Source organism: Salmo salar, chromosome ssa01, assembly GCF_905237065.1.
Source record: "Salmo salar chromosome ssa01, Ssal_v3.1, whole genome shotgun sequence".
In the NCBI taxonomy this organism is placed as follows: domain Eukaryota; kingdom Metazoa; phylum Chordata; class Actinopteri; order Salmoniformes; family Salmonidae; genus Salmo; species Salmo salar.
Genome location: NC_059442.1, coordinates 42,384,789 through 42,411,409, shown reverse-complemented (window position 1 = coordinate 42,411,409; position 26,621 = coordinate 42,384,789). Strand labels below are relative to the sequence as shown.

General features: G+C 45.1%; 1 protein-coding gene across 1 annotated transcript in view; it reads left to right on the top strand.

Moving 5' to 3' along the window:
• The window catches only part of stard9 (StAR-related lipid transfer (START) domain containing 9), a 61,995-nt gene that overhangs the window by 21,610 nt on the left and 13,764 nt on the right, over nt 1-26,621 (top strand). Inside the window, exons 4-24 of the mRNA XM_014195367.2 lie at nt 5,401-5,517; nt 5,746-5,778; nt 6,067-6,128; nt 6,262-6,374; nt 7,354-7,496; nt 7,617-7,684; nt 7,917-8,014; nt 8,421-8,678; nt 8,865-8,962; nt 9,175-9,252; nt 9,413-9,490; nt 9,633-9,812; nt 10,632-10,683; nt 11,489-11,614; nt 14,231-14,313; nt 14,409-14,470; nt 15,468-15,685; nt 16,821-17,316; nt 17,441-24,898; nt 25,046-25,288; nt 25,435-25,618. Of these exons, the coding sequence (XP_014050842.2) occupies nt 5,401-5,517; nt 5,746-5,778; nt 6,067-6,128; nt 6,262-6,374; nt 7,354-7,496; nt 7,617-7,684; nt 7,917-8,014; nt 8,421-8,678; nt 8,865-8,962; nt 9,175-9,252; nt 9,413-9,490; nt 9,633-9,812; nt 10,632-10,683; nt 11,489-11,614; nt 14,231-14,313; nt 14,409-14,470; nt 15,468-15,685; nt 16,821-17,316; nt 17,441-24,898; nt 25,046-25,288; nt 25,435-25,618 (10,248 nt within the window). The remainder of the gene's footprint in view (nt 1-5,400; nt 5,518-5,745; nt 5,779-6,066; nt 6,129-6,261; nt 6,375-7,353; nt 7,497-7,616; nt 7,685-7,916; nt 8,015-8,420; nt 8,679-8,864; nt 8,963-9,174; nt 9,253-9,412; nt 9,491-9,632; nt 9,813-10,631; nt 10,684-11,488; nt 11,615-14,230; nt 14,314-14,408; nt 14,471-15,467; nt 15,686-16,820; nt 17,317-17,440; nt 24,899-25,045; nt 25,289-25,434; nt 25,619-26,621) is intronic.

Genomic DNA, 26,621 nt, shown 5'->3' with positions numbered 1-26,621 from the left:
CGTCTGTCACCCACAGTCATGGGTGGGTATCTCGCACATTCACTCGAAAGGCCTGCTGGGAAATATGCAGATATGGCTTTACGCCCTACATTTTTAAAACAACCCCCCCAGTGTTTTGTGTTTAAAATCTAAACGGCTTGTGCTGAATAAACATGTTCATGTGTTTAAAAAGTGTTACAGTGAATTAACATGTTCTGGGGTTTACAATCTAAACACTGTGATGCGTTTTCATTGAAATTCTAAATGCCTCGGCGCGTTTAAAAAGTGTTACAGAAAAGTGTTTAGTTGTGTGTTCAGATCCTAAACACTTGGTTTTACAGTGTGCGCGCACACACACACACCAACTAGACAGGGTCTCCCACTCCTACCTCCGTCCTGTCCCACTGTTTGGCCTGATGGTTTGGACCTGTGTTTCCTTGCCAGAGTGGAATCTATATTCTGCTTTCCTCCCTTCATTGTGAAGCAGGTTTGTATTTGTTTCTGTTTTTGTCAAGAGAAGGAAAGCAAACGCCAAGCCTTTAGTCATTGTATTCAGATACAGTTTCCTCTGGGCCGGTTGGACACATAGCAACACCTACACAAACACACATTTACTCACACACACACACACACACAGACACCTACACAAACACACATTTACTCACACACACACACACACACACACACACACACACACAGACAGACAGACAGACAGACAGACAGACAGACAGACAGACAGACAGACAGACAGACAGACAGACAGACAGACAGACAGACAGACAGACAGACAGACAGACAGACAGACAGACAGACAGACAGACAGACAGACAGACAGACAGACAGACAGACAGACAGACAGACAGAGCCTTCCTGTTGATGGGAGTGAGTTCAGTGTGTTTTGGGTGATCATTCTACAGACTCTCGCTCTGGCCCTTCTCTCTGTTGGCTATTCTCTCTATGACCTGCTTGAATCTGGATCCTTAGTTAGTTAGTCAGCAGCCCCATAATGCACTGTGTCTCTTACCTCACAGGTCTGCTTTGTTGGCCACATACCTCCCAGTTTGCTGCGCCGCCACACCAGTTGGCCAGGCCAGGCTCTGCGAAAGTAGGTTGGAGCAGTGAGAGCCTATTGTGGTCTTTCAGGGATGCCGTCCGCAGCAGCTATTGCCCTCCGCCAAATGATTGTTATATGACAATGATGAGACACAATAGAGTGATTCAGAGGATGTCAGGGCCTGTGTTATTCATCTTCAATAAGAATACCTCCCTGCCTGTAGGAGCCATTGTGATAATGGAGAGATGCGTGCGTGTGCATACTCAAGGTCAGTATAGAACGAGTTGACAGTAGTGTGGCGACGTGGAGTTTCGTGCTCTTTGTGTGCTGAGAGTTTCTGCTTTAACAAGGTTACTATTGATTCTGTCTGCTAGCGAGGATAGGGAGGAGAGTTTGAGCTATCGAGAGAGAAAGAGGGGACAGTGGTGCGGGGGGGGGCAAGGTTGACGTGGAGAGAGGGGGACAGGAGTGAGGGGGAGGGGGCAAGTTTGAGGTGGAGAGAGGGGGACAGGAGTGAGGGGGAGGGGGCAAGATTGAGGTGGAGAGAGGGGGACAGGAGTGAGGGAGTAGGGAGGGAGAGAGAGACAGAGTCCAGCGTAACGAATGGTATGGGGACAGGAATGGCACGGCTCTTTGTGGTGTGGGTGGGGAACCCCTATTCAAGCGGCAGAGTTACAGGGTTGCATAGCTTGGTGTTCTGGATTCCACTGCACTACAGTCAGCATAACTTACACAATGTGCTAGTCTAGCTTCTTCAACACAGGTTTCAGCCAAACACATCACGTAGACTAACGACAACAGCACAGCATTCGTAATGGCTGCTCTTTTTTTGCCAGCTCTGCTAATTGACTTTACACACAAACACACTTTGAATTTGCAACCACTGCTCCCATAGCCTGGTCCCAGATCTGTTTGTGCTGTCTTGCCAGCTCCTATGGTCATCATGGTCATGATAGAGTTGGCTATATAGCGCAAACAGATCTGGGACCAGACTAGTGCTCCCACCCTTTGTGCACTTATCAAATCACGGGGGCCACCAAGTCACTGTCAGAAGCGAGTCAAGGATTATTTTAGACATAAAATATCTTGATGGTCAAATTTTGTCCATTTTAGCAGTGAACTATTATTGTTATTATAAATATTTTGCATTGTCAAAAGCTTATAATACAATTTACACTGTTATTATCCCCAAAAATGGTTTTTAATCTAAAATAAAATCATTATCAAAAAATAAAATTTGTGGACCCACAGCAATAGGTGTTGTTGTGCATTCCTTTGTAGGATAACAACAGCCTACCCAGTACTCTCTCTCTCTCTCTCTCCTGCTGTTGAGGCATCCTATGGTGACGTTTGATAGGCTGTTACTGCCGTAAGGGTTTAACACGTAGACATGTACACACGTCTTTATTGGGTTACTCTGTGCTGTAGTAATTTGACTGTTTCTGTGTTGGCGTGTGGGGAAATAGCCATTAGATAAGACACAAGGCTACTGGTAGTAATCGCGTAACCAAACCTGAAATCTAACGTGTGTTGGCCTGCTGCGAGCTGTTAGGAGAGACAGGATGCGTTGCAGTAGTGATGCTGTTGATTTTCGTCTGAGATACTTTGTGTGCGTGTGCTTGTTTGGTTGTTTCTGTGTTGGCATGTGGTCAATGGCAGTTAGTTAACTTCTTATGGATGGTGGCAGTATTGAGTAGCTTGGATGACTGACGTGCCCAGAGTAAACTGCCTGCTACTCACTCCCAGAAACTAAGATATGCATATTATTAGTAGATTTGGTTAGAAAACACTCTGAAGTTTCTAAAACTGTTTGAATGATGTCTGTGAGTATAACAGAACTCATATGGCAGGCAAAAACCTGAGAAAAAATCCAAACAGGAAGTGGTTTGTAGTTTTTCATGTGATTGCCTATCCAAACTACAGTGTCTGTGGGGTCATTTTGCACTTCCTAAGGCTTCCACTAGATGTCACCAGTCTTTAGAACCTTGTTTTTGGCTTCTACTGTGAAGTGAGAATGAATAAGAGCTCCTGGAGTCAGAACACTGCCAGCAGGGCATGAGGCTCAGCCATGCGCGCTCACGTGAGAGGTAGCTCAGTTCCATTGCATTTCTGAAGACAAAGGATTTCTCCGGTTGAAACTTTATTGCAGATTTACGATAAAATCATACTAAAGATTGATTCTATACATTGTTTGACATGTTTCTACGAACTGTAATGGGATTTTTTGAGTTTTCGTCTGACCTGCGCGTCGTGAATTTGGATTTGTGAACTGAAGGTGCGAACAAAAAGGAGGTATTTGGACATAAAGGATGGACTTTATCAAACAAAGCAAACATTTATTGTTAAACTGGGATTCCTGGGAGGGCATTCTGATGAATATCATCAAAGGTAAGTGAATATTTATAATGCTATTTCTGACTATTGTTGACTCCAACATGGCGGATATATTGTATGGCATGTTTTCGTGTCTGAGCGCTGTACTCAGATTATTGCTTTTTTGAAATCTGACACAGCGGTTGCATTAAGGAGAAGTTTATCTAAAGTTCCATGTATAACAACTGTATTTTCATCAACATTTATGATGAGTATTTCTGTAAATTGATGCGGCTCTCTGCAAAATCACCGGATGTTTTGGAGGCAAAAGATTACTGAACATAACGCGCCAATGTAAACTGAGATTTTTGGATATAAATATGAACTTTATCGAACAAAACATACATGTATTGTGTAACATGAAGTCATATGAGTGTCATCTGATGAAGATCATCAAAGATTGGGGATTCATTTTATCTCTATTTCTGCTTTTTGTGACTCCTCTCTTTGGCTGGAAAATGGCTGTGTTTTTTTGTGTGTCGGCGCTGACCTAACATAATCATATGGTTTGCTTTTGCCGTAAAGCCTTTTTGAAATCAGACACTGTGGCTGGATTAACAAGAAGTAAAGCTTTAAAATGGTGTATAATACTTGTATGTTTGAGGAATTTTAATTATGAGATTTTTGTTGTTTTGAATTTGGCGCCCTGCTATTTCACTGGCTGTTGTCATATCGATCCCGCTAACGGGATTCAAGCCATAATTAAGACATAAAACTGGTGCCCTCTGTGCTGTTCTTCATGTGCGCTAACTGTCTGTCTGGCTGACTGGCTGACTACACCTCTCTAGTCAATATTGACCCTCTTTACTGACGGAAACAAATGTTGACCTTGTTGAAACTGACCGTTTGGTTATTATGCGAATCTCATTGGAGGGTCTTTACGTGGTCTTTCATAAAATATTAGAAGGGGCATCCAGTCATCCAACCAAAACATTGTCCTGGTCGTTGAGGGATTTTATCCAACCAAAACATCGTCCTGGTCGTTGAGGGATTTTATCCAACCAAAACATCGTCCTGGTCGTTGAGGGATTTTATCCAACCAAAACATCGTCCTGGTCGTTGTGTACATTTGAGGGCTTTTCTCTGGGTTTGTGTAACGTATAGCTTCAGTAACGTATATCTCCAGTTCTGTTGGTCGTTATGTTGGCTGAGAGCTTCTGAGGGAGGTGTAGAGCTGTGTTGAAACCTGTGTGATCGTTTGTGCTGGGGGAGCAGTGTGGGAGCATTCCTCCCCTCACGCTGTCTCAATGTTCCCTAGACTCTCAGTGGGTCTGGGCCCCCTCACTGATCCCGTGTGTTATGGTTATGAAGGAGAATGTACTGTGTCTGGGGTTTGGCTCTGGATCAAGTTCCTGCTGCTGCTGGTGTGTTTAACTGGGGCTGGGCCTGCTGGCTGGGCTGCTGGGGGTCAAGCATGTCCTCAGGCCTGCTTCAACCCCCTCTCTCTGATCTCTCCCTGGCCGAGGGGAGGAAGGAAAACAATGTGCCCATACTGGCTCTGTGGCTATAGGTATGGGACCTCCTCAGGAACACTGCGCTCTTGGCTCCACGCTCCTTCGGGAGGTTTATTTTCCTGCTCGGCGACTCGCTTTCAACTCCCCCACCTTTCCGCCCTGCCACCCAGCCTCCCGGCCCTCCTCCTAGCTCTAGCAGGGTGTTTGCTCTCAGTATTAGCTGACCTCCTGACTCTGTTCTCCTTAGCACCTCCCTTGCTCTGCTTCCCTAGCCGAACACCTCTGCAGGAAAGCAACAACCCAGGCCACTGGCTGGGTTCCTCAGCGTTGTGTCTGGCTGAACTTAATCTGAATACAGCTGTAGAAACACTCCATGACACAACGTGTCACACCGAGGACGCTAACTGCTCTCGCCCATACCTCTGCCCTTTAACTGTCTCCTTTACGCATAGAATTGAACAAAACACTGCTTGTCTGCTGTCTTCTTGTCGCCCCACACTATGTCGTCTCTTCTTCATACTAGTTGTGTGTTTTGTGTAGGTGTTCCAGGACCTGGGAGTGTCGGTGCTGGCCGGGGCGTCAGAGGGATACAACGTCTGTCTGTTTGCCTACGGGCAGACTGGCACTGGCAAGACCTACACAATGATGGGAACACAGGTGAGGAAGGGTTATAACTATCACACGGTACCGCTTGACTTTATGCAGGTACAATCCATTACGACGCACTTATAATGTGTTGTAAGGACAGTGTTACCTATCATATAATCTGGAAAATCCCCGTTGGCGTTCTCTGCTGTGTGTCGAAAGGAGGCACAGTACCAATAAAGTGAATGACTCTTCTCTTTTCCTCCCTCGCGCTCTCCTCCTCCTCTCCTCTCCTCACAGGACTCCATGGGCCTGACCCCCAGGATTTGTCAGGTAAGGAATCGGTCCCATAATTCAGTCTAGAGGGTCTCGTGAGGAAGCGTTCTGACTATTGACCTGTTCTACCTGTCTGGTATCTCCAGGACCTGTATAGTTGTCGTTACATTGCCTCCTGTGCACGCTGAACAAGGGCTCATACCCGAAATCTTCATGCGGCAATAAAAAGTTGTTCATTTAAGTTACTCACAGGAGTGCTGTACTATTTTAGCTCTGTGGATTACATAAAATGATTCAGCACCAGATTGAGGGCATTTGATTTGACTGTTTATCTTTTCTCTCCAGGGCCTGTTCAGAGCTGACGCCACCTTCCCTGAAGGACAAAACTCCAGCAGGGTTGAGATCAGGTAAGAGGGGGCTGTGTGTTTGCCTATTTCTCCTTGAGTGATCGTCTGACTCCAGCTATCAGTGAGTGCACATTGGTATCTAGGTGTCGTATGAGTTCCTTGTGACGGTGCATTTACTCTCCTTCACCTGCAGCTTTCTGGAGATCTATAATGAGCGTGTCCGTGACCTGCTGCGAGGCAGAGAGCAGAAGAAGAAAGCCTCCCTACGGGTTAGGGAGCACCCTGAGAAGGGACCCTACGTACAAGGTGAGGGGGCCGAACAAGTGTCTACTACATGAAACAGTAGTGGATGGTAGATACAATACCCATTAAGTCCACATTTACACCGATCCAATGTGTGGGGAGGAATGTGTTTGTCCAGGACAGGACTCACTCGCCAACTCAGTGGAGATGTTGTGTAGCTGTGGTGAGCGGTATAATGATAAAGGTTTGCATGCTTATTTTAGAGGTCAGTCTTAGTGGGATGCTGTGGTCACCTTAGTCTTCTAGTCTGGTGTTCAGGACTCAACTTTGATTTATTAACCCAGGAGAGCCCAGGCTCTGCACGTTGCACTCTCTTTTTCTCTCCCTCCCTCGCTCTCTCGCTCCCTTTGCCTCTCTCGTTCTCTCTGCCTTTCTCTCGCTCTCTTTCTTACTCTCTCACTCTCTCTCTTTTCTCTCTCATCACTTCCCCTTCTCTCTCTCTCTCTCTATCTCCCCCTCTTCCCTCTATTCCTTCAAGCCCAACATCCATTCATTGTCTGTATCAGGAGAAATCCCCGAGCATCACAGGAAGGGATGTCACTTCCCGGTGGCAGCAAGAAGCACATTGCTCTACTCTACACACAGACCACATTATAATGTTTGGTTCTCCAGAGTCCATCTCTCTTTCTCTATCTGGTTCCCACAAATCCCTTACCACCATTAAGTCTCTTGGTCTAAGAAGCGTGCAAAAATGTTTTCCTCACCACTGACTTCTGAGTTTACTGCAGAAACAGGATGATGTTATGCCATCATTTGGGAAGTTAAAAGCTATTGGAGGGTTTTTGTGGCTTTGCGAGACACCAAACGTGATTCAGCTGAACCACACTGTAGTAACTTAGTTCCTAATCGCACATCACTGCCAACTCAGACAATGTTGTTCAATTAAACATTATTATTCTGTTTGATATGATTCTGCATATTTTTAGGTGGTATTGATAACTGCTTTTCTGTCTGTCTGTCTGTTCGTCTGTCCTCTCCACAGACCTGTCCCAGCACGTAGTGTCTGACTACAAGCAGGCGGTGGATCTATTGGAGGAGGGCATCGCCAACCGCATCACCGCGGCAACACACATCCACGATGCCAGCAGCAGATCCCATGCCATCTTCACCATCCAGTACACCCAGGTGAGGTCCCAACCCGGCGTCGATCCAATCCCAGCACTTAGATTCACTCGCCCAGGTCACGACCCTGCCAATCCATCAGTCACAGTAGTTATTCCAGTCTGTTTATTTGTCCCCGTACAGGCTATTCTGGAGAATAACCTTCCCTCAGAGATCGTCAGCAAGATCCACCTGGTAGACCTGGCTGGCAGGTGAGTTTGTTGAAGAGCTTAGCCCTGCTTATTCCCAGATGCCTAATCATCCCAGATACAGGTCTCAGTGTCCATGAGCAAGCTGCCTCCTAGTGGATTTCTTCTGCCATGACTGTGGGTTCACTGACCCGGCAGTTTCATTTTATCACACGATAGCTTTTCACTAGGTACCATTTCCAGTGTTTCTCTAGAATATGTGATGTTCAGTGTGTTGTTGTGTTCTGCCTGACAGTGAGAGAGCAGACCCCCACTACTGCAGAGACCGACTCACTGAGGGATCCAACATCAACAAATCCCTGGTGACCCTGGGTATCGTCATCTCTGCTCTGGGTAAATATTCAAATGGACTTTTTTTTATTGTGAAGTACTGCCTTTCTATCTGTGTTCTACCATCTCCAATTCATACAGGCTGATATGTGTAGATAATGTGCTCTACATACAGCAGTGTGCCTCACGTAACTGACCCAGTGCCCTACTTATGTTATGTTCTGTTAGACTAGCCAAGTGAGACTACCCTACCTCTAACCCAACCCTCCCCCTGTCCCTGTATCTCTCCCTGTCCTTGTCTCTTATCCTTCCCTCTCATTGTCCCTGTCTCTGTCCCTATCCTTTGTCTCTGTCCCTGTCCTGTCTCTTTCCCTTTCTCTGTCTCTGTAACCTAACTCTCCCCTTGTCTCCCCTGTGTACGTCTCTCTCCAATAAACACAAAACTTGAACTGCGTCCGTCCCTTTCCAGCCCAGAACTCCCAGATGTCCAGTAGTTGTCAGAGCATCAACAGCGTGGCCAGTGAGGGCGATGCAGGCAGCACTGTGGGCAGCCACACCAGCTTTCTGTCTGGGGGAGGTGGTGGTGGTGGAGGAGGAGGAGGAGGAGGAGGAGGAGGAGGAGGAGGAGGAGGGAGAAGACACTGCTTCATCCCCTACAGGGACTCTGTCCTCACATGGCTCCTCAAAGACAGCCTGGGAGGAAACTCCAAGACCATCATGATTGCCAGTGAGTGAGGAATATTGGCATTGCATTACACATTTGCGTCAACTTTTTTGCACTTTGTTTGTCTTTCTTCAGTGCTGTAGTATAGATAGTTGTTGCTGGATGAGTCCAGTCAGTGGTTGTAAAGAGGGTATTGTAGCGTTATAATCCCAACAATAAATCTCACCCCCCCCTGCCTGTGTCTTGCAGCCGTGTCCCCGTCCTGCAGAAGCTACAACGAGACTCTCAGCACCTTGCGCTATGCTGCTCACGCCAGGAACATCGTCAACAAGCCGCGCGTCAACGAGGCGAGTGTTCTGAGCATTCTGTTGTATGTTGCTGCGAACCTTGTCAAGAGGTTATGACCTCTCGACGTAACGATAGAGGTGTCGGACTGACAGTCGTAGAGACCTGGGTTTGAGTACCGGTTGGGGCTACAATATTAGTGGTACCGTTTGCCTTGTGTTTGGTTGTGCTAGTGTCTGAGTATCGTAAAGGATCATGTCTTGTCTCTCGACAGGATGCCAGCGTGAGGTTGATCAGAGAGCTACGTGAGGAGATTGACAGGCTGAAGAGCATGCTGATCAGCTTCAAGATGGTACTGATTCCACGGGACCGGGGTTTTCACTAGGAATTATAATCGCCTGCGCCGGCGGTGTTTTTGGGGATAAAACGATTTGGAAGTTATTTCAATTCTAGCTTATTACTGCCTTTGTCTTGTAACATTCACCAACATGTCTGTGGTAATTCCTTCACAGCAGCGGAATCCCAGCCCTTCTCTGAGCGATGAGCGAGACGGCAGTCTGTCTGACATGGTGTTACAGAACGAGCTGAAGGTAGAGAGGCTCATCTATCAGACTTTCCACTAGAACTGTGTACCCCGTCACTTTTAATAGTAAATATTACCACATCTTGTCCTTTGTATACAATCTATGCTCCTGACTCTTCTCCACTCTGCCTGACCCTTCCCTCCTCCAGGTGGACCAGCTGACGAAGGACTGGTCAGAGAGCTGGCGGGACAAGAAGGAGCTGTTGGAACAGTACAGTGTGGATATCAACAGAGACCGGGCTGGTTTTCTCATCCACTCCCTGTTACCACACCTTATTACACTGGACCGGGATGTACTCAGCACCGGGGTCACCTTCTACCACCTCAGGGTATATATAATACACACCTTCGGATACTAACACACATATCCTCATCCACGCCCTGGTACCACACCTTATTTCCCTGGACCTCGGAACGTACTCAGCACCGGGGTCACCTTCTATCAGCTCGCGGTACGAGCGTGCTAATGCATGGACGCTGGCACACAAGTGCGTGCGCACACATGCACAGACACACACACAGACACGCACGCACACGCGCATACACACATCCACGGAACTCACATTCTACATGTACCTCTGCACTACACTGTTCTTCTTTTGCTTCTTTCTCTGACTGAAATCTTTCTCTTTTTTTTGTCTACTAGATTCTCCCTCCCTGTTCTTCCTTCTCTCTCTTTGTACTGCTCGATGTTAAGACGAGGTGCGTTTTCACTCTGTCCCCTCTCCTTTTCTCCCCCCGTTGTGAGGCACGGGCTCTGGGGACCTACGCCCATCCTGATTCTGACAGCGACTAGAATGGCTTTAGGTCCGATGATTATATCACTTCCTGTATTTAAAGAGCTGAAACCACCTTGGAATCCATACTGCTCCTGTAGTGGGACTGTAGTTACATGAGCTAGCCTTTTTATCCCACAAGATAGCATTTGGGTAACAAATACTTGTTTTCCTGAAAGATAGCCTAAGTGTAGGGCTCTGAGTTCTGTGAGAGTCATGCTTAGTGTAGTAGAACGTCATCTGGTAGTAATTTCATCTGTTATGAAATGTTTGTTTTCGGCACACCCAACTGTGCGTTTGTTGACATGTTTTTTTCCCATCCACTGTTTCAATCCTCTGTCATCCTGAACTCTTGACTACCCTCTGTTGTAGGAGGGGGTGACCACGATTGGACCTCAGGACAAACTGGTTGAACCACAAATAGGTAGGCTGATGTCATATTGACATCTCCTATGTTCTCGGGTTTATTATCTGTCATATTGATATCTCCTATGATCTCTGTTTATTATCTGTCATATTGATATCTCCTATGTTCTCTGTTCTCTGTTTATTATCTGTCTTATTGATATCTCCTATGTTCTCTGTTTATTATCTGTCATATTGATATCTCCTATGTTCTCTGTTTATTATCTGTCATATTGATATCTATGTTCTCTGTTTATTATCTGTCATATTGATATCTCCTATGCTCTCTGTTTATTATCTGTCATATTGATATCTCCTATGCTGTCGGTTTATTATCTGTCATATTGATATCTCCTGTGCTCTCTGTTTATTATCTGTCATATTGATATCTCCTATGTTCTCTGTTCTCTGTTTATTATCTGTCATATTGATATCTCCTGTGCTCTCTGTTTATTATCTGTCATATTGATATCTCCTATGTTCTCTGTTCTCTGTTTATTATCTGTCATATTGATATCGCCTGTGTTCTCTGTTTATTATCTGTCATATTGATATCTCCTATGCTCTCTGTTTATTATCTGTCATATTGATATCTCCTGTGTTCTCTGTTTATTATCTGTCATATTGATATCTCCTATGTTCTCTGTTTATTATCTGTCATATTGATATCTCCTATGTTCTCTGTTTATTATCTGTCATATTGATATCTCCTACGTGAGTATTAGATAGATCTCGGGCATGCAGTTCATGTCTTTTGGAAAAGCATTTGCGTCTTCAAATGTGTTTGCTTTTGGAGTTCCTTAGTGTATGTCTTTCCCCTCCAGTCCTCCAGGGCGGCGCCACCTGTGAGATAGAAAACCAGTCTGGGGTGGTCACTCTGAGGCCGCTGCCAGGGAGTGTCTGCATGGTCAACGACAGGGAGGTGACAGAGCCCTGCAGACTGGCCCAAGGTAGGCCCTCACCTAGTTCTCAAACACTCTCTTCTGAATCCCTTGTCAAAGAGTTTCTGTCTTGTTACACATCAAATCAAAGTTTATTTGTCACGTGCGCCAAATACAACAGGTGTAGACCTTACAGTGAAATGCTTACTTACAGGCTCTAACCAATAGTGCAAAAAAGGTATTAGGTGAACAATAGGTAGGGAAAGAAATAAAAACAACAGTAAAAAGACAGTGAAAAATAACAGTAGCGAGGCTACATACAGACACCGGTTAGTCAGGCTGATTGAGGTAGTATGTACATGTAGATATGGTTAAAGTGACTATGCATATATGATGAACAGAGGGTAGCAGTAGCGTAAAAGAGGGGGTTGGCGGGTGGGTGGGTGGGACCGAATGCAGATAGCCCGGTTAGCCAATGTGCGAGAGCGCTGGTTGGTCGGCCCAATTGAGGTAGTATGTACATGAATGTATAGTTAAAGTGACTATGCATATATGATAAACAGAGAGTAGCAGCAGTGTAAAAAGAGGGGTTGGGCAGGGGGGGCACATAATGCAAATAGTCCGGGTAGCTGTCTTGGTGTGTTTGGACCATTCTAGTTTGTTGTTGATGTGGACACCAAGGAACTTGACGCTCTCAACCTGTTCCACTACAGCCTCGTCGATGAGAATGGGGGCGTGCTCGGTCCTCCTTTTCCTGTAGTCCACAATCATCTCCTTAGTCTTGGTTACGTTGAGGGATAGGTTGTTATTCTGGCACCACCCGGCCAGGTCTCTGACATGGGGAGCTCCAGTGTTGAGGATCAGCGTGGCAGATGTGTTGCTACCTACCCTCACCACCTGGGGGCGGCCCGTTAGGAAGTCCAGGATCCAGTAGCAGAGGGAGGTGTTTAGTCCCAGGATCCTTAGCTTAGTGATGAGCTTTGAGGGTACTATGGTGTTGAACGCTGAGCTGTAGTCAATGAATAGCATTCTCACATAAATGTTTCTTTTGTCCAGGTGGGAAAGGGCAGTGTGGAGTGCAATAGAGATTGCATCATCTGTGGATCTGTTTGGGCGGTATGCAAATTAGAGTTGGTCTAGGGTTTCTGGGATAATGGTGTTGATGTGAGCCATTACCAACCTTTCAAAGCACTTCATGGCTATGGGCGTGAGTGCTACGGGTCTGTAGTCATTTAGGCAGGTTGCCTTTGTGTTCTTGGGCACAGGGACTATGGTGGTCTGCTTGAAACATGTTGGTATTACAGACTCAATCAGGGACATGTTGAAAATGTCAGTGAAGACACCTGCCAGTTGGTCAGCACATGCCCAGAGCACACGTCCTGGTAATCCATATGGCCCCGCAGCCTTGTGTATGTTGACCTGTTTAAAGGTCTTACTCACGTCGGCTACGGAGAGCGTGATCACACAGTCGTCCGGAACAGCTGATGCTCTCTTGCATGCCTCAGTGTTGCTTGCCTCGAAGCAAGCATAGAAGTGATTTAGCTCGTCTGGTAGGCTTGTGTCACGGAGCAGCTCGCGGCTGTCCTTCCCTTTGTAGTCTGTAATAGTTTGCAGCCCTGCAGCCCAGCGTCGGAGCTGGTGTAGTATGATTCAATCTTAGCCCTGTATTGACGCTTTGCCTGTTTGATGGTTCATCGCAGGGCATAGCAGGATTTCTTGTAAGCTTCCGGGTTAGAGTCCCGCACCTTGAAAGCGGCAGCTCTACCGTTTAGCTCAGTGCGAATGTTGCCTGTAATCCATGGCTTCTGGTTGGGGTATGTACGTACAGTCACTGTGGGGACGACGTCCTCGATGCAGTTATTGATAAAGCCAGTGACTGATGTGGTGTAGAATCCCGGAACATGTTCCAGTCTGTGATAGCAAAACAGTCCTGTAGTTTAGCATCTGCTTCATCTGACCTCTTTTTTTATAGACCGAGTCACTGGTGCTTCCTGCTTTAATTTTTGCTTGTAAGCAGGAATCAGGAGGATAGAGTTGTGGTCAGATTTACCAAATGGAGGGCGAGGGAGAGCTTTGTGTGCGTCTCTGTGTGTGGAGTACAGGTGATCTAGAATTTTTTTTCCCTCTGGTTGCACATTTAACATGTTGATGGAAATTTGGTAGAACTGATTTAAGTTTCCCTGCATTAAAGTCTCCGGCCACTAGGAGCGCCGCCTCTGGGTGAGTGGTTTCCTTTTTGCTTATTTCCTTATACAGCTGACTGAGTGCGGTCTTAGTGCCAGCATCTGTCTGTGGTGGTAAATAAACAGCCACGAAAAGTATAACTGAAAACTCTTTAGGCAAGTAGTGTGGCCTGCAATTTATCACAATATACTCTACTTCAGGGGAGCAAAATCTAGAGACTTCCTTACATTTCGTGCACCAGCTGGTGTTTACAAATATGCACAGACCCCCCTCATCTTACCGGAGTGTGCTGTTCTATCTAGCTTGTGCAGCGTATATCCCGCTAGCTGAATATCCATGTCATCATTCAGCCACGATTCCGTGAAACATAGGATATTACAGTTTTTTCAGTTTACAGTAACAACATTGCCAGAGTAAGCTGTGCAGCTAGGAGCGTGTAGAGTAGCACTCGGAGGCCCAACAACTGTGTAACATTTTTGGTATATATCTCTCTGTCTTCAGGATCAGTGATCACTATTGGAGGTGTTCACACGTTCCGGTTCAACCACCCAGCAGAGGCTGCAGTCCTGAGGGAACGCAGACGGGTGGGTACTGCTGAGCGTAAATATGATGATGACGATAGTGATGGTGGTGGGGATGATGATGATGATGATACCTAACGACATCATCTTCTTGACAGGCCAGTGAGGGTGCACTGAACTGCAGCTACAGTGACCTTCGATCCTTAACCTCTGACCCCAGGTAAACAAACACACACACACACTCAATGTAAACTAACCAGCACCCACTAACAAGCACAGGCCAGGAGCATCTCTGTACTACACTACGTGCTGACAGGATTCTGCTGAGCTCTCATAGTAGACTCAAGGAATACATATTTTCTATGTAGTCTATGTAGTACAACCTACCGCTGGTACAAAGGATAAATGGCTAGTAATGCTTCATGCATGTTTCTGTGTACAGAACAATAGAGAGAGAGAGAGTACTTACAGTGTACATAGACGTGACATAGACTGACCAGGTGAATCCAGGTGAAGGCTGTGATCCCTTATTGATGCCACATGTTAAATCCACTTCAATCAGTGTAGATGAAAGGGAGAAGACGGGTTAAATAAGGCTTTTTAAGCCTTGAGACAATTGAGACATGGATTGTGTATGCGTGCCATTCAGAGGGTGAATGGGCAAGACAAAAGATTGAAGTGCCTTTGAACGGGGTATGGGAGTACAGTAGGTGCCAGGCGCACCGGTTTGAGTCAAGAACTGCACCGCTGCTGGGTTTTTCACGCTCAACAGTTTCCTGTATGTATCAAGAATGGTCCAATGAACACAACTGTGGGAAGCATTGGAGTCAACATGGGCCAGCATGGGGAAGGTGTTCTAATTTTTCTATCAGTGTCTTGGTGGAATCATAGCTTGTTGTTTACAGACAAGGCTGGGCCGTTGCTTGGTTACAGGAGAGACGCTGCATTAAACTCTAACAACATCAGCTCTCATTAAAACTCTGCTTAGGCAAGGAGCCAGAGGTCTCAGTGTTTTAGGGATCTCTGTCCTTAACGAAATCTTTGAGGTAAAATTGTTGTAGAACATCTTTGAACAGATTACTGAAAATGGCTTGATGAAGATTTGTTTTCAACTATCTCTATTCCATTGGAATGAATTCTGTTTTTATTTGGTATTTGGTAATGTCTGTGTACTGGCCCTACTTCTCACTTATTTGTATTTATGTCTATGTGAACAGGCTTGGAGGAGAGGTGGTCCTGGGACAGACCGGGTACTGTGTGGCTGAAGGAGAGGATCCAGCCAGTAAGCAGCAGTATGTAGAGGACCAGGTGAAGTACGTGGAGGAGCGAAGGGGGTACGTGGAGTGTTTACGCCAGGAGATCCAGACTGAACAGAGACGGGCTGAGAGAGATCTGGAGAGCGAACAGGCCCAGCTGAGACAACAACACATTGACAGTGAGTAGCACACCTTCGTCAAGTCACCCAGTACTCAGTACAATCCATAACGTACAGTATACTTTGAGAGAATAGCTTGAATGTGGATTTTATGTGTCTCTCAGTAGAGACATGTTTTGATAAATTAGAGATGTAAGGAGAAATAGATACATGTTTTGCATTTTGTCACAGAACATTATACACTCCCCTACGTATTTAGTTGGACTGTGAAGCTAGGACTTTTAGCGTTGGGCCAGTAACCGAAACGTCGCTGGTTCGAATTCCCGAGCCGGCAAGGTGGAAAAATCTGCCGTTCTGCCCTTGAGCAAGGCAGTTAACCCCTAACAGCAACTGCTCCCCGGGCGCCGATGACGTCGATTAAGGCAGCCACCTCCATATCTCAGATTCAGAGGGGTTGGGTTAAATGCGGAAGACACATTTTGGTTGAATGCATTCAGTTGTGCAACTGACTAGGTATCCCCCCCTTTCCTAAATGTTTCATATTTGAAGATCAAATGTTTTAATTTCATAACACTTCTACATTAATGTGGATGCTACCATGATTACAGATAATAATGAATGAATTGTGAATAATGATGAGTGAGAAAGTTAGAGGCTTTTAAATATCATCTTCTATTCTTGTTTACAATAAAAGTGACTCCAAAATGACACAATAGATTATTTACCATTAATGTATATTGGGCACGACATAATGTGAAACACAACAAAAACAAACTGCAAATGCATCCAACATCTTTGTAGAGTCACAAGCTTGATGTAGGCATTGTGTTAGGAATATTGGGACCAAATACTCAACTTTTGACTACTTTAACACACATACCTGTGTAAGTGAATTTGTCAAAATACTTATGACACCTTCAAATGTGGGAAATAGATACATAAAATGCTTTCATTTCTAAATGGTAAAACAGATATGTATGAAAATAACCTTAAATAAAAGGTGACATTCTGTTCTGTCGCCTCATATGAAACATATGATACAAAAAAATGCTAAAGAATAGAGCCAAATTGAAAGTTTTATCTTCACTGTCCAAATAAATACGTAAGGGAGTGTATCTGAAAAATATGTTAAAGTTTGTATGTGCAGATAGTGCTTATTTCATTCATGCATGTTATTTGTTTCCTATGTCTACAGTCCAGCAGTGGATTCTGCAGGAGAAGCAGCGTCTGGCAGCTATAACATTAGAGGAAAGAGGAACTCAGGAGTTTGGTGTACAGACTGATCCTATACCAGCTCCCATCCTAGACAGCCTGCTAACAGAAGGTTCGGAAGGTTCTGAGGAAGGGTGTGGTCAAACAGTGCCCCCTCCCTCTAAAGTTGTTCTAAACAGGAAGAAGGTTGTTCATGAGGAGCTGTTACGACATCACGCCTTGCGGCGTGCCGAGAGCCGATTTCGACGCAAAAGACTTCACTACCAGCTGGAGAGGATCGCTCGCAAGCGCCATCTACTGGAGGCTAAGAGGGAACTGCAGCGGCTGGAGAAGGCCCTGCCACCAGGTCTAGAGAGCCCTGCTTCCCCTGAACTAGGGTCCTCCTCAAGTTCCAGAGGACGTCAACCTGTCTTGCGCAGGCATTCTTTCTCATCAGACCTTCTGTCCCGATTGTACCCCCAACACACCCCAATCTTCAGGTCAGTATGAAGTCTCTCACAAATATATCTATTCAAGCCAATATTTGAGTAGTATAAAGGAATTACACAGGCATGGTGTAAAGGATAATGTATTTCTTTACCCCCATTTTGTTTTCCCCAACAGCCACTTCCTGAAGAGAAACAGACCATCTGAACTGACATTTGAATCCATCAACTCAAGACAGTGGGTGTCTGACGAATGTCTTCCACGCGAAAGGACGAGGAGTCGCTCCAACACATTCTCCTCAGGAACAGGACCCAGTAGTCAGGAGCAGGGGTGGAGGAGCAGAACCAGTTCCTCTGAGAACCTTAAGCTGCCTGTGAAGGACGAGGAGGAGGCTCTAGCTCAGCCACCATGTCATGAAAGACCTGAGAGGAAACCACTGCTTCCAAAACGTGGGCTTGAATTTACATTCAAGAACAATCAGAACCCATCGCAATCACAAAATGGTGGGACTTTACAGTCAAGCAGTAATGTAATCGTGAAGGGACCAACAGTTACAGTAAGCAAATCCAGCAGTCAGACTCAGAAGGCTCAATGTAAGGCAGTGAAGAGCCTTCCCCGTGGAGGTAGAAAGGGCTTGGAGACCATCCGGAAGGTCTTATCACATTCAGTCGGCCCTGGAATAAAGACCGCGTTGGCTAGGGTGTTTAGAAAGCCACCATCAGGACTGAGTAGAAGGACCAAGCCCACTGGTAAAACTGCAAGCCGATTTCACTGGAAACAAAACCGAGGTGTAGAAGAAGCCAATATGAGCAGAAAGAAATGCACGATGAAAACAACTGTCTCGTGTGAGGATCTTGATCAGAAGACTCCTTCACATGATTGTAGGCAGAGACAAAGACGGTGGCACAGTGCAGAGACTCTGATAAACCAGACTAGCATCCTAAGGTGGGTGGAGAGACCGCAGGGACTGGCAGGATGGAAGGAGTATGACAGTGAGGAAGAAGAGGAAAGGGAGGGTGACCACTCCTCAGACTGTGACAGCTTGTTCTCCATGGACTCCCTGTCCTCGGCCTATGCCACAGCTTTGGCAGAGCAGCTGAAGCAGGAGGAGGCTATCCAGAGCGAAGCAGAGAGCGAAGACAGTCAGATGTCAAAGGACTCACTAGCTATGGAGAGCAAAGGGAAACATGTTGCATCTAGGCTGGCACAGAGATGGGCTGGGGTAGTACCCAGTCACTCTGTGGCGAGGGGTCTCAATCCTTCGATTGAAAAGACTATGAACATGGCCTCAGATATTCAGCAAACTGGAGAGGGAATAGAAGACATTGGGAAACGAAATGAAATGCCAGCAGAGGTTTACTGGAGCCATCATGGCGGTCCTAAAACAGGAGTCAATAAAGCAACCAGCGCGACAGCAAAAGAACCCAGGTGTAGAGACACTGTATCAAAGTTGAGTGAAGAGCTTGGGCACGTCCACCCCATGTTGACCAGCAGTCCTCGCTCTCTAAGTAGCTGTAGTGTGAGGGAGCCAGAGAGTTTGCTAGCGCTTACAGACGCCTGGTCCTCCACTGATGCAGCAGATAGTCCCAGGATACCCAGGGACTCTGCCGTGTTGAGGAGGAGGACGGTGTTTAGTCATGGTGCATTGGACAGCAGCAGTTGTCCCAGCCCCGTCAGTGCGGATCTATCTGACTGTCTGAGTGTATCTGGATCCACTGAATCCCATAGCTCCGCATCTACTGATGGCACAGAGGGAGAACATGTCACAGTAGAGGAACAAAGACTTGGGGTTTCAGGGGAGACAACTGATACTTTGAATTTCCATAATTCTCAGCTCCTCCAAACGTCAGCACCACATATAATGATACCATTGATTCAGGAGCCAGTATGTTGCGAAGACTATTTTAAAAGGCAGTCAGTCAGTACAGAAGGTTTGCTGAAGGTATCTATTGATGATCCAGGCTTTTGCAACAATCAAAATAGAGATGACTCATCAGAGCTTCCTTCGCATAGATCTGCATTTTCTCCAGCCATTGACTATAAGACTCAATGCATCCCATCAACATTGGAGGCTGCAATGTTCCATGGGCATCAGATGCAGCAGGAAACATTACCTAAACCTGAAGGTGACATGTTGAACGAGACATCGGACATTGAAAGTGCCCCAAAGAATCCTTCTGGAGATAATGACCTATTCAATGTAGATGGAGACATGGAAGAAGTCAGAGAGGAGGAGTTTTGTGAAGCTAGCAATACCAAAGACACATCAATTAAAAGTGAGTTTAAATTGCTGCAAAATCTTGGAGCCAAAGTCACAGAGCAGAATTTTGTGTCACCAGAGCAGGAGTCTTCCAAAGCATCTTGTAAAAATTCCAGAAAGAGGAACAAAGTCCTGCAGGACAGTTTCATTGGCAGCTTGAAAATTCCAAAGAGGAGCAATGGAGGGGATTTTTTTACATTCTCCACTGTCAAGAACAGCCAGGAAGTTATTTGGTCAGATGACAAAAATAACACTAGTGAATTAAAAGACAAACAAACTTCATTTGCAGTTGATTCATTTAAACTAAATCTGGGCTGCAACGAAGATAACTTCAAACAAGATACCTCAGCTTTAGTAGCAATGTCAGTGTCTGTGCACATATCCCAAGAGAATTTCTCCCCATGTGACCATAAAACCATTGACACAGATGGCCACAAAGGCACTCCTTTCGGAGAGAATGCAGTTATTATAAAGATAACAAAAGTAAATCAAGGTGAAGAAATAGAAGTTCAAAGGCAGGGTGAAAAGCTGATCTCAGATAGCAAGAGAAGAGACGTAGAAAATGATAGATGGGGACCTCACCATGGGGACAGTAACTGTAGTCCAATAGACCAGCGAATCTCAGAGGTGGTAAAGGAACATATGAGGATGTCAGGTATAGATGGGGATGGAGACAACAGTAACAGTGAACTAGAGAGTCAAAGTAGTCAAAGCCTTAATGCCTTGCCAACAAGTAATCCTAACAAATGTGATTCACCAAAGGATCTACAAACAGTTAATAATCATCAAGTAGCCGCCCCACTGAGAAGCATTAAGCCTGTCTCTCGTTCGACATCAGAAAAGTCTCTTATCTGTTCTGAGAAGCTAAAGATGGACAACATGACAGACATAGAACATCTAAGCCATGAAAAAGTTCTTAGACACTCTACTTCCCTCATATTAATTTCCATGAATCAATCAAGTTTCATTACCAAAGACAATGATTCAGACGGTACGACAAAGATCCCCTCAGAGTCCCAGTTAAGTCAGAGCATTCAAAAGAAAGTAAGAGACGTGCAACTGAAACATGGAATAACTGATGTTGACAAGGGTCTGGATGCTTCTGGCTGTTCTGTCAAAACATCAAATGATCAAGCAAGTGTCAATTCTGGTGCTGCATCTTTCACTGTAAAAAGCCATGAGATCAAATTAAGTCTGGCATTGAACAACCAAGGGCAACCTGAATACATCAACAAACCTGTACTGCTACCAATGGGACATTCTTCAGGGTCTACTTTCACTTCCACCGTACCCAAAGAATGCTTAGTTTCTCAAGGAAAAAGGTTTGACAGAGATGTCCCTTTTCCACATATGGGGAACATAAAGATAAAAACAGGTCCTGAGAAGTATCATCCTCATCTTAACTGTCTTGGTAATAATGAAAACCAAACTGTCAACCAGGCTGGTTCACCTCAGCAAAGCCTGAAACCTAGTGCTCTACAACCTCTCCAGAACTGCCCAGGAACAATGTCCTCAGTGACTACGGCACCAAATAAGGCCTTTGCACATTTAAGGGACATCATAATGGATTCAGAGGTTCAAGGCAAAAACAAGAACCAATGCAAATTGATCTCCCCAACAGGTGCAGGTGGACAACTTGACCTAAGGGATCGTGATCGGCATGCAGCTGTAGATTCACTCTCTAACAAAGGCAGACTTCAACGTACACCAGAAGACATTGACAAGCACCACAACAGTCAAATACGCTCAAATAATCCACAGTCTGTCGATGCTATAAAAACTGTGACTGTCAGTCTTCACTGTGACAATTTATGTGAATCACAGAAGCTAGAGGAGAAAGGGGTCAGAAAAGAGTTCCAAAAAGACACTCCTTATGCCACAAATCTCAGTAAGGAACTACCACAGTCAAAGTGCTCATCTGAAACTCAGGTAGACACATTTCATAACACTTGTATAACTGTCGATCCTGATCCTAAAAATAAACATCCCAGTGTAAAACACAACAAATGCCATATTGAAAAATGGCTGAAGGCTCAGTGCAATATGAGAAATGTTGCCTCGGACAATACCAAAGATTGCCAAATGGCAAACAATGAAGAGGGGTCAATGACAGAAAAACCACTGACAAAGTCTCCTGTAACCTTGTTTGACGTACCAAGTGAAATTAATAGTAATGGATCTTCTACATCCCAAATAACACAGGGAAGTAGTGATGCTAATATGAAGATATTGGGTGACATTTGCGGAGATATCATGTCCAGAAAGGGAAATAACAAAACATCTTATTTCAGGCAACCCCATCAGTTCAGTGGTAGTAGTGTTGTTCATTGCAAAAAAGGAAAGTCCAAGAGGTTCAGAAGGTCCAAAGTCCAGGCACCTCCTAGCTCATCCTCTGACTCCACACTCAAGTCTTCCTCAGACGAAGAACAGAAAATAATTCCCAGGTTGCATCGAAGCAGATCTTCATCAACAAGAATGAAGCCTGAATCTCAAACTAGTGGGAAATTAGAGGTCAGTCAATGCAATGGTGCAGAAATTCCTCCAGTGAAAAGACAATCACCACAGTCAAAAGACAATCACAATATGGAAGCTTGTACTGTCCAGACCCCGGGTGAATATGACGGTAAAGCTGGAGTTGGAATCAGTTTGGGTAAGAAAGAACACAGCCCCAATGGACAATCAGCACATGCTCTTGCAATGGAGAAAAGGACCAATCGGGAGAAAATCATGTCTTCCAGTATCAAAGAAACTGAGATGTCACACTACACACCAAAGCCTCAGGATTCGCCAATGCATTTTGCCTCTAGCGACGTCAATCCCTTTGTTCACCAATGGCAAGAAGAAGAGCTGAGCCAAAGGTGCTACAAGAACCAGGTGTTTGGAAGTGCTGCTGACATATCTTGCAAATCCCCCATGCTGGATTCCACTGACAAACGCATCACTAGATGCTGCAGTGTCGACAACGGTTTAAACGTACAGAACTCTCCTTTCAACTCCCACCTGAGCACTTACGCCAACAACAAGGGACTCTCCAGCACCCTGAGCAGCATGGAAGAAGATTTAAAAGGTCAAACATCCCCCAAAGCCCATCTGAAAGGACATACTAACCAAGCCTTTAGTATTGACGATCACAATCAACCACTGATCCGGACCATGAGTTGTAACTCTTCTTCTTGCAATGATGTATCTGGAGATCCTGGTAACAGCTCTGGCCAGGTAGATGAGATCATCTTGGTCTACTCCTCAGAGCAGGAGTCTCAGTCTAATGGGTTTCAGAGTCCTGAAACACACACCACATGTGACCACAGCACCCAGACAACCATGACTCAAGAAACCATGACTAAGACAACGATCAACCATAGTGATCTACAGAGGAGAAACAACCATCACAGACGGAGCAGCACTCAGGTACCAGTGTTGCAGAATAACACAGAGGCCAGAAGAAAGACCACCACATGGGCCAGCCTTCAAAACATGTCTGAGCATCTCTCTCAGCTGATACACAACACTTCCGATCTTCTGGGAAATGTTCAGGGTATGAGGTCTGGCGATAGCCTCAGACATAGTCCGATAAGAAATGTTAAATCTTCATCTCATCTGTACTCCTCCAAAGATTGGACCAAGAGAGACTGCTCAACCCAAACTGCAGTAGATATTGGAATCCAGACTGAAAGGACTTCAACAACCATTCAAGACGAAATGTTTATCCACCAAACTCCGTCCACGGAGAGGTCCAAAGCTCATGAAGTTAATGTGATAGTCAAAGTGATTGGCTCAGAAGTTCTTAATGTGTCACAAGAGAAAGAGCTCCCCGTTCAACATCAACTCAAGAACAGGCCAGATGATAGGATTCAGAGCATTCCTGACCTGCGACTCAATGGCTCCACTGTTAACCAAAGATATATCTTGGTACCAGAGAGTGTCCCTCACAACGTGCCTTCTCTGGAGACTGTTGTCCAACGTCACAGCCATTCAAATCCTGCCGTTCATTGTAGAAGCAATGAGGACTGCAAACCTGAGAGAGTGTCCTTCTCCAAAAGCTTGGGAGTCTCTGAAGTCTGCAATAATTTGTCAGAAATACTCAGACCAGAAAGCCGTGACGTCTTGAGAAGGAGTGACCCGGGAATAGGCTGTATAAAACAAGCGAGCTCCACAGATCGCGCGTGCTCACCCATTCTCACTGTAGGTCCTAGGGCTGGTTCCAACCAGAGCAGTAGAACGTCTTTACAGAGTCTCAAAGAACAACAGAAGTTTGAGATGAAAAATAGCAGTAAAGAACACATTTTGGACCGAAAAGAGTGCCAGTCAACAACTTGTTTAAATTTCAGAGAGCAGAAAACATGCATATCTTTCACAGAGAATGATAAGATATCAGGACATGACTCCCTTCATCTTTCTGGGAAGCCTTGTGATATCTCCACCACAAAATCAGCGGGATCAATATCTCTCGAGAATGTGAGTGCCCTCAGCAATTCAAGCCCAAAAGGGTCTGATGGACGCTCAGAAAGTCTTAGTTCGTCCATTGATAAATACATCCACAATGAAACCAGAATTGTCAGCCACGAAGAAGAAGGGGAAATGAGCACATGGCACAAAACCAGCCAAAGTCCAAGATGTTCTCTTCCTTCTGTTCTAAGCAGTAATGGAGTCACTTTACTGAACCACACCTCTCTCACCTTCAGGCAGACTGATGTGCCCAAACAGGAGGAGAAATCCATCTCTTCTTTTGGAGATCAACTAAGCCACAGGAGACATTCAGTAGACTACCACCACTGTAGACCATCAGAGGGCCCAGTAGAGTGCTTCAGTGGTGCTTATGAACATTCCCCTCTCAGTGACAACACCATCCAGGTTCAGGAGGATGACATGGTGTCATTGGCCCCAAGTGAGTGCAACACAGACGTCCTTGTGAACATCAACCCAGTCACCCACACTTCCAACTTCCAACACTCCCCACAGCAGCGAGATTGCCAGTGTCTCCCTGAGGACCTACCGGTGCACAACAAGTTCACCAACTGGTCCGGTATCAGCCAGCATCCATCTGACAGAGGACAGATTAGTAGTTCAATGAAACCAGCCATATATCTACCCACTGGTCACAAAGCACAGACAGAGTGGTCCAGTCTGAGTCCAGAGTCCACGTTCCAGAAGATCAGGAAGACGAGGGAGATAGAGAGGCTGCGTAAGGAGCGAGAGCAGGTCATGGCTACAGTCCAACTGAACATGAACCCTCATCAGCTGACCGTGGAGCTGACTGAAGCAAAGCTACACTACGGTCTGGGAGAGACAGACATGCTGTTGAAGATCCTAACATCTGGAGGAACCAAGGAGGAGGAACCATCCGCTGTCCCTACTAAACAGCAGCTCTATGACCGGTAAGGCTAGAAATAGACCTATTTATGTGATTAAGGCTGAAAAAGGCCTTATGTATGTGATTGTCTTGATATTATGATGTAATTAGATATCTATAAAATGGTAGTTTTTTTAAATGTACATTTTTCTCTATGTTCCTCTTCTTTCAGGCACCGGAGGAGCATCGAGGGTTTGAGGCAGGAGAGGGACACTCGGCTTCAGAACTGTCGTCGGGCTCGCAGCCTCAGCCCCAGCAAACATAACTACCCCCATTCCCCTCCTCAATCCCGATCCCCTTCTCACCTCCGATCCCCTCCTCAAAAAGCCATATCCTCCTCCAGGGTTTCAACCTTACCTAGCCAACGCAGAGAGTACCTCCAACAGCTCCGCCAAGAAGAAATGGAGGGCAGTAGGTAAGACAGGATCCAGACCAAATTATATTTTTGTGCTAAATTGCGCAACAGTTTTCAATGTCAGATTATTTAGTCTCTGTTGTAAAGAGGGTTATATCTGTGGATTCATTTATCAATTGATTGATTGCAAATCCGTCTTTCCCCAGGATCCCAGATCCACCCAGAGGAGAGGGTCATTATCCCTCTGAGATAGAGCAGCTGCTGCGTGACTATGGCCGTGCCCGTGAGGAGGCCAGGACGGAAATAGCGCGTGCAAGGGAACGGCTCCGCGAGAGGACAGAGCAGGAGAAGAGACGTCTCCAGCAACAGGCTCTGTCTCAGGTGGTCAAGGTTAGTCGCAGCAAGAAGTCCTAGTTTCACACTCCATAGTTAGTCGAAAGCCTCAAGATGTATTCAGCATATTTTCTCCATTAATTCTATAATAAAACCTTTCAGTCACCTCCCGCCGAATCCATCCCTGTCAAAATAAAGGTTAAATAACCCTGGTCAGGGATTAATATTGCACCATTCCTGTTAGTAGAGACCTTGAAGTGTAGGAATATGAAAATAATAGTGAAAATGCAGTAAAAAAGGACGGTGGACTAAGAATACGTTTATTTTTTAAATTGAAAATACTTATTTTGGTAAAAGATGTGATTGAATTGCTGACAACACATTATATTAGGCAACATAAATTGGTTAATCCACATTTCATGGGGTCAATTAATCAATATTCCGACTTAAGGTCGCCTATAAAATAATGCCTATAATAGTAATAAAAAACTGCACTTTGTCATATATTATCTCAACATGTAGTCTGAAGATGGTGGAAGAACCTGGATCATTTGAAATTTAAGAAAAACAATTTTGAGGAACATTGCACTATACACTACCTGAAAACGCATTAATTGATATAAAAAAAATGTAAGGTATTTTTCTTTTTTTTTAAATTATTTTTCTTTTTTTCCTTTTTAACTGCATTGTTGGTTGGGGCTTGTAAGTCAACATTTCACTGTTGTATTTGGTGCATGTGACAAATAACATTTGTTTTTATTTGAATATTAATGTTTGGACATACAAAATTACCATCATTTGTAAACATTTGACATCAGTCCTTATTTAACAAAGCTTACCTACCTAAAAAGCCATTGAAGCAGACCTAAAGTATTTTTTTTTATATTGTTGAAATTTGTGAAAATGCTATGACCTTCTTTTGACATATCAACTGCCTGGTAGAGCTCTGTTAATTCCAAAATAAACATCAAGTTGGGAGAAAAAAAATCTATTGGAAGTTCTTACCAAGAAAAACGTTCAAAAGTTCTAATTAGAGGTAAAAAGCTCTCAACAAAAAAGG